General features: G+C 50.9%; 4 protein-coding genes across 4 annotated transcripts; 2 read left to right on the top strand and 2 right to left on the bottom strand.

The window, feature by feature from the left end:
• Positions 1-2,497: 2,497 nt before the first annotated feature.
• On the bottom strand, positions 2,498-4,099 carry CTRU02_215199 (uncharacterized protein; the record flags this gene model as incomplete). Its single annotated transcript, XM_036730477.1, has 1 exon — positions 2,498-4,099. The coding sequence occupies one exon, from the start codon at positions 4,097-4,099 to the stop codon at positions 2,498-2,500; it is 1,602 nt and encodes a 533-aa protein (XP_036577720.1).
• A 698-nt stretch (positions 4,100-4,797) lies between these two features.
• On the top strand, positions 4,798-6,962 carry CTRU02_215198 (primary-amine oxidase; the record flags this gene model as incomplete). Its single annotated transcript, XM_036730476.1, has 2 exons — positions 4,798-4,900; positions 4,981-6,962. 2 exons carry the CDS (start codon positions 4,798-4,800, stop codon positions 6,960-6,962), a joined length of 2,085 nt encoding a protein of 694 aa, XP_036577719.1.
• A 1,085-nt stretch (positions 6,963-8,047) lies between these two features.
• Positions 8,048-10,873, top strand: CTRU02_215197 (adventurous gliding protein z; the record flags this gene model as incomplete). The annotated part of the gene is made up of 1 exon (XM_036730475.1): positions 8,048-10,873. The coding sequence occupies one exon, from the start codon at positions 8,048-8,050 to the stop codon at positions 10,871-10,873; it is 2,826 nt and encodes a 941-aa protein (XP_036577718.1).
• A 494-nt stretch (positions 10,874-11,367) lies between these two features.
• On the bottom strand, positions 11,368-12,672 carry CTRU02_215196 (C6 zinc finger protein; the record flags this gene model as incomplete). Its single annotated transcript, XM_036730474.2, has 3 exons — positions 11,368-11,969; positions 12,026-12,500; positions 12,580-12,672. 3 exons carry the CDS (start codon positions 12,670-12,672, stop codon positions 11,368-11,370), a joined length of 1,170 nt encoding a protein of 389 aa, XP_036577717.2.
• Positions 12,673-13,206: the final 534 nt, after the last annotated feature.

Genomic DNA, 13,206 nt, shown 5'->3' with positions numbered 1-13,206 from the left:
AATTCTGATGCCCAGAGTCGTCCGTACCTATCCCCTGTGTCTCTTCCACCGACAGCACTTCTAGCTATGACGATTCGGGATGATTCGGAATTCCTACAAGCAAATGCTCAGAAAGGTAAAAGTTTATATGATGTCTTTGAAGCATGGAAGGCAGCGTTTGCGGCTGGACGACAGGCCACGCCGGTGGGCATCTTTGAAGGAAAGCAGATCGACAAAGCAAAGCTTCAACGACTGTTAAAGAATCCAAGTTGCCTACACAGGCGGCAGATGCCTCCGTTACCGCGAAGCCATGCTGATCTTAGAAACCACCCCATGGGTACGCTATTCGAGACGGCGGAACAACAACATCTACGCAGTCACGCCGAGATAAAATCTTGGATTGAAATAAGTCGAAAAGACACCCGTGCGAAGGACTGTCAGGTCCTAGACTGCATGTGGGTATACGTATATAAATTCGACAAGCATGGACGGTTTCAAAAGGGCAAAGCACGCCTCGTGGTCAGAGGAGACCAGCAAATCAAGTCAATACATGAAGAAACCTATGCCGCAACACTAGCAGGACGGTCTTTCCGGACACTGATGGCGGTTGCTGCACGTTTCGACCTCGAACTAATCCAGTATGATGCCGTTAACGCGTTTGTAAACGCAAAGCTAGACAAGGACATATTCATGCGCATGCCTCCAGGCTATCGGAAACCAGGAATCATCCTGATGCTCCAGAAAGCGTTGTATGGCCTAAGAGAGTCACCACTCCTGTGGCAAAAGGACCTTATGGCTACGCTGAAAGACCTCGGGTTTGAAACCGTTCCACATGAGCCCTGCTGCATGATCAAAGGAGCTATCATTATCTTCTTCTATGTAGATGATATAGTCCTGGCATATGAAAAGAAGAAAGAGAATGAAATCAAAGAAGTAACAGGAAAGTTATAAAGACGATATAAATTAACGGGGGGAAAACCACTACAGTGGTTCCTTGGAATCGAAATCATTCGAGACCGAGACAAGAAACTTATCTGGCTATCACAGTCAGACTATATTGACAAGATTGCTAACCTATCTAAAGATAGAGATCAGCGACATGACATTCCCATGAGACGCGAAGAGCTAAGACCGTATGAAAAACAAGCTAGCATAGCGTCCATAAGGCGATACCAACGCAAGATTGGATCAATTCTATATGCTGCCGTTATTACTAGACCTGACATAGCTTTCGCAGCATCAAAACTAGCCAGGTTCAACGCAAACCCAGGTCCAGAACACCACAAAGCAGCAGACCAGGTTCTGCTTTATCTGAAGAAAACCAAATCGCTTGCCTTGCAATTCGGCGGAGACGATGAGTTCTTCGTAGCAAGCGATGCCTCGTTTGCAGACAATACAGAGGACCGCAAGAGTTCCCAAGCCTATGTAATGCGATTGTTTAGAGGCACTATCGGTTGGAGAGCTAATAAGCAAGCAACCGTTACTACTTCAACAACAGAAGCTGAGCTACTTGCTCTTGCTCAGGCAGCCAAAGAAGCTATATTCGTATCGCGACTACTTAAGGAACTTGGACTTCAATTGGATGAATCACGGATACGAATACAATGCGATAACATCCAGACAATACAACTGATCAACAAGGACATCACCAAGTTGCAGACAAAACTCCGACACGTTGATATACACAACCACTGGTTGAGACAGGAAGCTCAATTGAATAGAATCAAAGTGGAATACAGACCTACTGCAGATATGGTTGCAGACGGACTGACTAAACCGATGAGCCATACGCCATTCAAGACGTTTATCAAACAAATCGGCCTAGTGGACATCTCCAACCACCTAGAGAAGAGAAAGCTGCCCACACTGGGAGAAATGGAACTTCTAGGTGAAATGGAAAAACTGGAAAACTAAGTAACCCAGCGGATCAGTCTCTGCCTAAGCGGCCTCAACTGGGGGGGTGTGTTAGATTGACGCCTGCGTCCGGATAAAATGCTAGGAAATCTAGCTTAGTTGCATTCTTGCAATATGCTGAAACCGGGAAGAACGGGTAGATACAAAACAGAACCCCGCTTCAACCGGAATGGGTAGAATCACTCAATCAACAACATGAATCACTCTTTGCTCAATAAACCCCAGGTGTATTGCATCAAACTAATATCGTTTATCTAACAGTTGAATGCATGCCCCGATATATGCAGTGGTCCGTGTGACACAATGCTTCAAGTTTCTGGATACTATCAGGAATATTTATGAGGAGGCAAAGTTTAAGACCCATTATTCTCAACTCTTATCACCCCGATATATGCAAGGAGTCAGTGTCAAAAGTTGAAACAACTTGCTGCTTATCTTCATGATGAGGAACATGTGTATGATAGATTGGAGACTGCGTATTTGCTACGGAGCAAGTCGGAGAGGCCAGAGTTTGTCAATGAGGACAAAATAACTACGTTGTTTGATAAGTGCTATCATAATGAAGGAGCCTCAAAACTGAGGAATTTCGGTCGGCTTGTGTAGTCTACTTCTTTAAAGGCACATTGTTCACATTCGCCGTCTGCTCCGTAGCTGCCCCATAAAGAACTCGCTCAGCGATTTCCTCCACCTGCAAGTATGTCTGACGTCCTCTGATAAACCAAAAGCTCAGACTAAAGAGAAGAATTATTCCAAACACAACTATAGCATAGTTCATATCCGCAACTGCTGGGGTGGGTGTTGACGGGAAGAAGAAGAAAACGGTAGTAATTGCGCAGTAAACAAGAGAAATCCAATTGACGACGGGCCCGAAGCGGCCAAGATGGAACTCCCCGGGTGGCAGTTTATCTCTTCCCACAACCAGAAGGGTCAAGATCGGCATCGCATAGGAGACTGTGAGAGCAATTGTGCTGACGCCGACAATAGCTTCGAGGACAGTGTTGGAGAACGTGTATAAGACGCCAACCAGTCCAATAATGGCTCCTTGCAGCCACAATGCTCTTACTGGTGCCTTCCATGTCTCATCAATGTGAGAAAAGTAAATACTCCAAGGAAGGCCGCCGTCACGAGCAAATCCCCAGGTCAAACGGGATGCTGTCGTAACTACAGTCACTCCCTGCCCAAGGCCGTTGAATATAAAAAGCGCCAGAAGAACTGCCGACCCTTCAAGTCCAACAGTGCCTTTGACGAGGTCCATGAAAGGGAGACCAGTGGAAGGGTTGAGCACTTGTTCGAGGTCTTGGATGGAGAAGAGGCAAATAACCATAAAAATGAAGCCAGTGGCCGCGCCGCAAAGGATGGAGAGCCAAATGACTCTTGGGATGTTTTTTCTCGGGGACGGAATCTCTTCGACGAGATGAATTGCCGCGTCGAATGCAGTTAACCCGTACGCCGCCTGGACCAGACCCATGAACCAGGCGACGCCATCGTTCCATCCTGTTTGGTTGATCCAGGCGCCGAAAACGAACGAGCCAGGCTGGAAGTGAAGATTGCCTTTGGTACCAACAGATAGGAGTAAAGCCAATCCGATGACAAAGAACAGGCCGACAAACGTAACCCCCACAAAGTTGTTGAACATGGGAAGAATTTGGTCCATACGGCAAGCGATGACGTTCAATACCGTCAGGACAAAGGTCACGCCCAAGTAGACCAGAAATTGCACCCAGCCCGTCGTAGCCGCCGACCAAGTCTCGTCGAACAACAAATTCATGCCTAGTATGAATTCGGTCATGAAAGCCAGTGTTGACGCAGACAAGGTCCACCAGCCAAAGGTGTTGATCCAAGCGCACATATAAGAGACGAACCGTCCGGTGGGGGTTGGCCAGAGACGCGACACCCAGTAAGCCTGGCCTAAAGCCGTAGGCATGCTGCTGCAGAGTTCTCCAAGCGACACACCAATACATATGTTGCTGAAGGTAACCAGGCACAAACCCCACAGAATGGCAATGGGGCCGCCACTAATGAGCCCGCTGGCGAGACTCTGCGCGAAAACGGACCAAGTCCCTAGAACCACAAAGGCGAGAGAAAGCATGCTCCAGGTATCGAATTTACGGCTGAGGGCTTGCGAATGGCCCAGCTCTGCCAGGTCGCGAGCATCTTGGTCATTGGTGTTTGAGTGTTTGAGGGTAGAGCCAATTTCTGGATCCATTGCGAAGTGTCTGAAGCACGATATTATTGGGCCGGAGGTGGTGGGAGATGTAAATGGAATATTTGGTCGCTAGATTGATGTTGGGGCATTCTCAGTTGAGGGTTTGCCGGTGTATAGTTTACTGTTACTCCAAGCCACGGCAACACCGTTCTTATAATCGTTTCCTTACCCCAAATCCCCAATCTCAGATCTTATCCGTCTTGGATCTATGTGACACAGGAAATGTGACCAGTCATGGTATCTAATAGGCGGAAAGTGCGTGGACAGAGATACGCAATACTCGGGTAGATTCATATACGCAGTAGATGGGTGCACGACCCGTTATCGTAGTTGGAGACCGGAGTCCACGTCCCCACAAGCCGGTCCCGGTCCACCGGCTTATCACCAAGGTGGAACATCCATGCTTCCCTAGTCTCCCCCGCGTTAGAGATCTTGGGCCGATTTAGCCAAGCATTTGATCTCGCTGGCCGAGGGGCTCCGAAGCAGACTCTCGATGGTACGATCTTTTACGTAAATAGGATGGAATGGTTCAAATCTCATGTGTATATAAGGGGATATGAAGGTTGGCACTGACTTCAGAGCGAATGATTAACTACGTTGATCAAGAGTGTTCATCTCTTGTTGTTCACTAAAAAGTCTTGCGGTACACTATCAAAAACTACCTTGTCTTCCGGAATCTCTTCCGCTAGTAGTGCAACATGATTCAGGATAGTTCAACGCTTCCTGGCTATACCATCTTCCAAGAGGAGGCTACTGACCCGATTCCGGATTTGGCGAAGCAACCTGCTAGACATCCTCTTGGTAAGCCAATGCTCATCACGAGCCTTCTGTCGATCCTGATCAACTTGGGCTGCGGAAATTCACTAACAATCGTTGGGTAGATCCACTATCAATTGACGAGATTCGAGTCGCTGGCAAGCTTATACGCAAGAATGCCAAATTCAGCAATCTAAAGTTTAACTGTCTCACTCTGCGGGAACCGAAGAAGAGTGAATATGCGGCTTTCCGTGCCGGCAAGGGTCAGCGGCCTCATCGCCGAGCATTTGCCATCGTTTTGGAGAAGGGGACTAGCCAAGTTGCCGAAGTAATTGCCAACTTGACAACGTTGGAAGTCGAATCTTGGAAACATGTTGCTGAGGTGGCTCCAACTCTGACACTGGAGGACCTCGATGTTACAGAGCGAATCGCACGAGAAGACCCTAGAATCATTGAGGTGTGCCGAGAGATTGGTATCACCGACATGTCCAAGGTTTACTTTGATGCCTGGGCTATCGGCTTTGACAGTCGGTGGGGATTCGAACGCCGCCTCCAGCAAGGCTTGCCGTACTACCGCAATTCAAAGATGGACAACCAGTATGCGCATCCACTAGACTTCTCAGTAGTTGTTGACACTGAGACGGAGGAAATCCTCGCAATCGACATCCGACGAGTCAATGGAGAGCGCACCAAAGTCCCTCTTGAAGAGCACAACTACCTCCCCGAGTTCATCCAAAAGTCATATGACAGCACGAGACTGAAGCCAATCGACATTGCCCAACCTCAGGGTGTCTCATTTCGTATGAATGGAAACGAGATTTCTTGGGCTGGCTTTAAGATGCATATTGGCTTCAATTATCGCGAGGGTATTGTTCTATCTGACGTGCGTGTGCATGACCAAGAACAACAGAGAGAGCGCACCTTGTTTAACCGCATCAGCGTTGTTGAGATGGTTGTCCCTTACGGCAACCCCGATCCTCCTCACCAGAGAAAGCACGCTTTTGATGTGGGTGAGTACGGCAGCGGCTTAATGACGAATTCTCTCAAGCTCGGCTGTGATTGCAAGGGCGCTATTCACTACCTGGATGCCGTCATGACAACCGCCAAGGGCCACCCGGCAGTGATCAAGAACGCAATTTGCATTCACGAGGAGGACAATGGTCTTTTGTACAAGCACACGGACTTCCGCGATAACAGTGTGATCTCTGCCCGGGACCGAAAACTCATCATCTCTCAAATCATCACGGCTGCCAACTACGAATACGCTTTTTACCACACTTTCACATTAGATGGCACCTACAAGCTTGAGATCAAGCTGACCGGCATGCTCAACACCTACTGCATGCACCCGACCGAATCGGCAGCGCCGTATGGAACTGAGGTTGCCCCACGGCTAAACGCTCATAACCATCAACACATCTTCTCGTTGAGAGTCGACCCCGAGATTGACGGACCCAACAATTCCGTTTTGCAAAGCGACGCATTGCCGTCTGAAGAACCAGTTGGATCGCCCGAGAATCCATACGGCAATGGGTTCTACTGCAAGAAGACACCTTTGCGGACGTCTCAAGAAGGAGCAGCTGTCTATTGCCACGAGACAAGCCGCGCGTGGGACATTATAAACCCAAGCAGCATCAATGCCTCAGCCAAGAAACCAGTTGGCTACAAAATCATCAATCCCAACTGCCCGCCGCTTCTCGCCAAACCCGGCAGTATGGCCTACAAACGAGCTGCGTTTGCGCGCAAGAGCCTCTGGGTGGTGCCGTACAAGGATCATGAGCTCTTCCCTGCGGGAGACTACGTTTGTCAATCGACGGGAGAAGAGAATCATCCAGGGAACCAGACCATTGTTGACTGGGTCGCGCGCAACGAGTCCATTGAGAACACCGATATCGTGTGCTACATTCAATTCGGCCTTACTCATTTCCCACGGACGGAGGACTTCCCGATTATGCCAGCGGAGCCAGTAAGCGTGATGCTGCGCGCATCAAACTTTTTCCAGAAGAACCCCGGTCTCTGGGTCCCACCGTCCTCGGTCTGCATTGACAGGACATCCAAGGACGCATTCTGTCCGACCGAGGGAAAACATGCCTGCGCGAGATTGTAAAAGGAGGGCGGGCGGGGTGGCAGTAGACGTCGGTGTGGATAATAAGGAGGGTCAATGACGATGGAGGTATCCGTAAGACGAAGAACTCCCGTAGACACGAGCAAGCAATTTCTGTGGCAAATGGCAAAAGAATATTCCAATCTCGTCTTTTTTGTTTTGGACCCCATTTAATTGGCCAGGAGTCAGACCCAACGATGATGGCCACCGGACGGTGATGAAGGTCCAGATGTCTTATCTCAATTGGGACAGCAAATGGTGGCGGTTCTAATTGACGGCTGTCCGAAGCGATGTGTTGGCAATTCATCGACACCCACTCAAGGAGAGGACAACAATGCATTCTTTCTCACTCTGTTTAACTCGGAGTCGGTGAGTCTCCCCGGGGAGTCCGGAAGAGCAAAAATCTCCCTCCAACGGTGCCTGACCGACAGTGCATGCATGCATATAGCTTCAAGGCAGCCAATCTCCCCCCTCCCGATACATGGCACGAACACCCTCTCTTTTCCCCCTCCCCCTCACGGCCAGTCACATGCCCAGCTTCTTTTATCGTTTATACACTACACTACTAGTAGCAGGTGTGTGTGTGTGAGTGTTTATTTTGCCGCCGGTGCAACGTGTTTGCGCCCAACGCGCCATCCAAACAAAACAGACCATTGAGAACCCCCCACGTCTGCTGTCATCCCAGCCAGGTCCCTGAATCCCCGAACAGCACCTCAGGCCATCAGAAGTATCTCTGTGGGTTATGGCCTGCTTGGAGGTACTTTGGGCGCATTTGGGCTTTACCTAATTGGTGCCGCATTATTGGGGACTAACGGAGAAGAACGATAATGAGTGGCGGGGCGGTAGCAGGGATCCGGCCACTCAACTACAGGTCAATCAATTTTATCACCGAGTGAACATCATCGTGCCCCACGATGGGAGGGACAGAAAAAAAAAATATCCATGTCGGTCCAAAAGCCTGACCGCCTTTCTGTGTTTACCGTTTTCCTTTCTTCTGCTGCGATGTCGTCGTTCATGGGTCTTGCCTGCATAGCGCCTCCCAATTCTTCAACTTCTCATTGCATCGTGAACTGACGCCGTAATCCATCATGGGCTCAGTTTTCTCGTCTCCGAATAACGGTCAAGGCCACACCGACGGTGACCGAGCCGACCTTGAGCAGAAGATCGCCGACCAAAAAGAAACCATCACTGCCCTTGAGGAGGACCTCTCCAAGAAGGAGAAGCAGTACACAATCCTCTCCGAGGAGGCAGAGGACCTCCGCCAGAAGGTTCAGGAGCTCAGCAATGACTTGACAACTTCGCAGAAGGATAGCCAGGCTAAGATCAGCAGCCTCCAGTCTGAGCTTGCTGCCAGCAACGACAAGCTTGCCCAGCAGTCCCAGGCCGGCAACCAGGCCACCGCCGCCAACGCCCAGGAGCTCGATGACGCCAAGAAGCAATTGGCTCTCCTCCAGGAGCAGCTCGACAACGTCCAGAAGGAGAAGAAGACGCTGGAGGAAGAGCTCGCCGCTTTGAAGCAGGAGCTCGCCGAGGCCAAGCAGGAGCGCGAGGCTCTCGAGACTTCTCTCCGCGAGGAGCTCACCAAGCTGCGCACCCAGTTGACCGACGCCGAGCAGGCCCAGACCACTCTTCAGCAGGCCCTTGACAAGCTCAAGGCCGATGCTGATGCGACGAACAAGACGCTCACCGAAAAGACCGAGGCTCTGTCCACTCTGGAAGGCAAGCTGACGACGCTCGAGGGCGAACACAACAAGCTGAAGACGGACACTACCGCCGAGATTTCTGCTGCCAGCGACAAGTACAATGCTCTGCAGCAAGCTTTGGACAAGCTCAAGTCGGACACCGACTCTGAGGTCGCCGCTGCCAAGAAGGATCTTGCGGACGCCCAGGCCAAGTTCACTGCTCTCCAGGAGGCTCACGACAGCTTGAAGAACGCCTCCGACGGCGATGTTGCTGCGGCTCAGAAGGAGCTCATCGACACCCAAGAGAAGCTTACTTCCCTTCAGCAGGCTCTCGACAAGGTGAACGCCGACTCTGCCTCTCAATTGAAGGCTGCCGAGCAGGAGCTTGCCGACGTCCAGGCCACGCTTGCCGAGCTTCAGGGCTCCCACAACAAGCTCAAGACTGATTCCGATGCGGACCTCTCCGCCGCGAAGAAGGACCTTGTTGAGGCCCAGGAGAAGCTGGCTGCCCTCCAGCAGACTGTTGACCAGCTCAAGGCCGACTCTGAGGCTGATGTGTCCTCGACCAAGAAGGAACTTGCCGACACGCAGGAGAAGCTTGCTGCGCTCCAGCAGACCCACGACAAGATCAAGTCCGAGTCCGAAGCCGAACTTGCCGCCGCCAAGAAGAGCCTCGCCGAATCCGAGGAGAAGCAGAAGGAATTGCAGCAGGCCCACGAATCCGAGCTCGAGTCCGTCAAGAAGAGCCTTTCAGAGGCCGAGGAGAAGCAGAAGACGCAGCAACAGGCTCACGAGTCTGAGCTCGAGACTGTGAAGAAGAGCCTGGCAGAGGCTGAAGAGAAATATACCCAGCTCCAGCAAGCCCAGGAGAGCTCCAACACCGAGGTTGAGGCTGCCAAGAAGAACCTCGCCGAGGCCGAGGAGAAGTACGCTAAGCTCCAGCAGGAGCAGGAGAAGTCCGCCGCCGAGATCGAGGCCGCTAAGAAGGCCGCGTCCGAGTGGGAGGAGAAGCACAACAAGCTTCAGCAAGACCAGGAGAAGTCTGCTGCCGAAGTCGAGGCTGCCAAGAAGACTGCCTCGGAGTGGGAGGAGAAGTACAACACCCTGCAGCAGGCCCAGGAGAAGTCTACTGCCGAGCTCGAGTCCGTCAAGAAGACCCTTGCCGAGTCCGAAGAGAAGTCTGCCAGCTTGAAGCAAGCCCAGGAGAGCTCAACTGCCGACCTCGAGGCCGCCAAGAAGACTGCCTCGGAGTGGGAGGAGAAGTACAACACCCTGCAGCAGGCCCAGGAGAAGGCTCAGTCTGAGTCGAGCGCCGAGGTTGAGGCGGCTAAGAAGAGCGTCGCCGAGTGGGAGGAGAAGTACAACACCCTCCAGAAGACCCACGAGACGTCCGCCGCCGAACTGGAGGCTGCGAAGAAGAGCAGCGCCGAATGGGAGGAGAAGTACAACGCTACTCTGCAGGAGCAGGAGAAGGCCAAGGCCGAGTCCGCTGCCGAGCTCGAGGCCGCCAAGAAGAGCGTCGCTGAGTTGGAGGAGAAGAACAAGGCTCTCCAGGAGGCAAACGACAAGGCCCAGTCCGATTCCAGCGCTGAGCTTGCTGCCGCCAAGCAAAGCCTGTCTGACGTTGAGGAGCAGCACTCCGCTACCAAGAAGACTCTTTCTGAGCTTGAGGAGAAGCACACCACTCTGCAGCAGACCCACGACAAGGCTCAGTCCGATGCCACTGAGGAGTCCTCTCGCTTGAGCAAGGAGTTGGCCGAGCTCCAGTCGAAGCACGCCGACCTTGAGAAGTCTGCCGAGGCCGCCAAGAACGACATCTCGGCCGAATTGGAGACTGCCAAGAAGGACGCAGCAAGCTGGCAAGAAAAGGCCAAGGAGGCTGAGACCAAGATTCAAGACACCGAGAAGAAGGCCCAGGACGCTGAGTCGAAGGCTCAAGAGTCCGAGAAGAAGGTCGCAGACGCCGAGTCTAAGGCTCAGGAGCTTGAGAAGAAGGCTGCAGAGGCTGAGAAGAAGTCTCAAGAGTCTGAGACCGCTCGCGATTCCCTGACCAAGGACCTTGAGGCCGCCAAGAAGGACGCTGCTGCCGCCGAGGAGCGTGCAAAGGCTTTCGAGGCTGAGCTCAAGAAGCTTCGCGAGGAGGCCGCCAAGACCGAGAAGGTCAACGGCGAGAAGACCAACGGCGAGACTGTTGAGGAGAAGAAGCCCAAGGAGGAGGCTGTTGCTGCATAAAGGAGGGCCTGTTGAGAGATCAATGTACAAAGGCGACGGATAAGCTTGGGGTGCCAGCCGAAATCCGGTGGTCCTCGCGCGATACATGATGAGCTTGGCACGAGGTTGTAATTAATAAACATAATCCCCTTATGAAGTATCCGTAGTCATGACCTTAATGACACATGAGTATTGCAATGAATTTATGTTTAGTAGAAGCAGTTTACCTGACCTCGCATTGAATGATACATCATGACTTGAGTCGGAGGACGCGACGACATCCTGGGCCTTGATATTTGGTAACGAAGCAGTTGACAAACAGGAGACTCAAGTGCAGTCACATACCGGGCACCTTTTATGTAAAAGTATGTTTACGCCTTCACGTAAAGCGTGATTTCTGTGAGAATCTGACGACTGAAGTAAGAAGCCCCCTTGGCTTGAATGGCTATCTTACTTTCCAATGACAGGCCACGGGCAGCTGTGATGTTCAGAAGCATTTAAATCTCTCTGTTGGGCTATTTGCCCCATGCTGGTGGTTCAACTATCCAAGTTCTATGTTCATCGTCCAGATAGTCAAGTGCTCCATTTTCGAGTCCCTGCACCCACTTGTCTGCCCACCAGCGTACAGGAAGACGTTGTGTCATCATACAGAAGTATGCATAGATAACCAGTGCTTCTTGTGAGGGATTGGGTTTCTGAAGCAGCGCAATGAAGTCTCCTCTGTGATCTGACACGTTGCTAATCCAGAAGAACGCGTGCAACATATCCCTGGTCTCTGGGAACTCTGCTAGCACTCCAAATACCGCTTCTAGCTCTTGAATGGCGTGCGTATATGCGGCCATTTCAGAAGGCGTAAAACAGTCTCCGATATTTTGTATTTGCCTCAGAAGAGTGGTAAGGTGGGGGCCCTGTGATATCTTTTGTCGATAATAGTAACCCATCTCCAACTGATGGTTAACAAAGGGGTGCATGAGATTACTGCTGATGTAGAACGACTCGGACGCCAACGCTAAATGGCGACAACCTTTGAAGAATATCATCCAGTCTGGTGTGTATTGCTGCGTCAGATTTGCTCGGCCGAAAAAAGTATCATGGGGGTTGTCTATTTGCGAGATGACTACAAGTATGAGCGATTCCAGACGAGTTAAATGATGCCTGATGGTGAATGCTTACTGTAAAACAGTATGATAACGGAGTACAAGAAAAGGTTTTCACGCATTTCGGTATCCTCTACTTGATCGACTTGATAGATTGATGCCCGTGTTGCTGCAGCTGCCAAGTTATTGTGATTGAGGGCATGCTGGGTAAGCTCCTCTCTTCGTGCAGGGTTGAGATACCCCAGATGCATGGCGGAGAGAGCGAGAATGCTCCGCATGACAAATTCGCAACGGAAACCGACTCTAACGGCATTCCTTAGCCAAAATGTCCGGAGGAGCGGGTCGATAGTTAATGAATCATAAGTATTGAGTGTCCAATGATGAATAAGCTCAAGGTCAAGCATGTTGAGATTGACCGGCAAGGGAGAAGAAGGAGTAGGAATATTCAAGGACTTTTGTTCAACCAAAGAACGTCTCGAATTCTTCGCAATGATATCGCATGTGATGCTCTGTTTGGCGCATTGGCTGCATTCTGGTTTCTTTTCATCACACTGCCCGATATTTCAGTTAGAAGACCCAACTGCTAATCCATAGATCGGCCCAGGTGCCCAGTTATTGGCCCCTCCTTACCTTTACTTTTCTTCTTTTACAGCTAGTACATCCTGTCCGAACCTTCTTGTGTGAACGTTTGGGGCAGTGCCTGAGGGTGGGAAGCTGCTCCATGCCGCGTGTGTCTGGTTGGCCCTGTTCCTCGTGGATGGAGTCAATCACGAACTGCGGCTTCCCTACTATTGTCTAGCATAGATAGGGATTTGAATGAACGGGTCGTCAAGGTGGGATTTAAGGGTACGCCGGAACGATGAGCGAATAAGAAGAAAATCTAGTTAAGGCGCATGTTTCTCACGAAAGATTCATTCAAGTCGTGCTTCGAAGTTGGCACTGACTACGGCAGTCCGCAGGGACCACTGGGTCAAAATTCAATAAATTAGTAGGTATACGGTATGAGGGGTAGAACTTGCCTAATATGGCTAATGTCTCCACTAAGGTGTGTTATCGATAAGATATGAGTGGCTAGAAATTTTAGGTAAGTATGGAGCCCGTGCCTGTATACCCATAAAAAGTCAACCCTAGAACCCTGCTAAAGTCTGACTCCCGGCTTATACCCGTAGTAATCCCCTACTTATAATTATAGTGTTCTATAATACTTACCTCGCTATAGCTATAGCGCCTCCCCCCTTAACCCTAATACCTAACTGC

This window comes from Colletotrichum truncatum, assembly GCF_014235925.2.
Source record: "Colletotrichum truncatum strain CMES1059 chromosome Unknown Contig_0014, whole genome shotgun sequence".
Classification (NCBI taxonomy): domain Eukaryota; kingdom Fungi; phylum Ascomycota; class Sordariomycetes; order Glomerellales; family Glomerellaceae; genus Colletotrichum; species Colletotrichum truncatum.
This window is presented reverse-complemented; position numbering and strand designations above follow the sequence as displayed.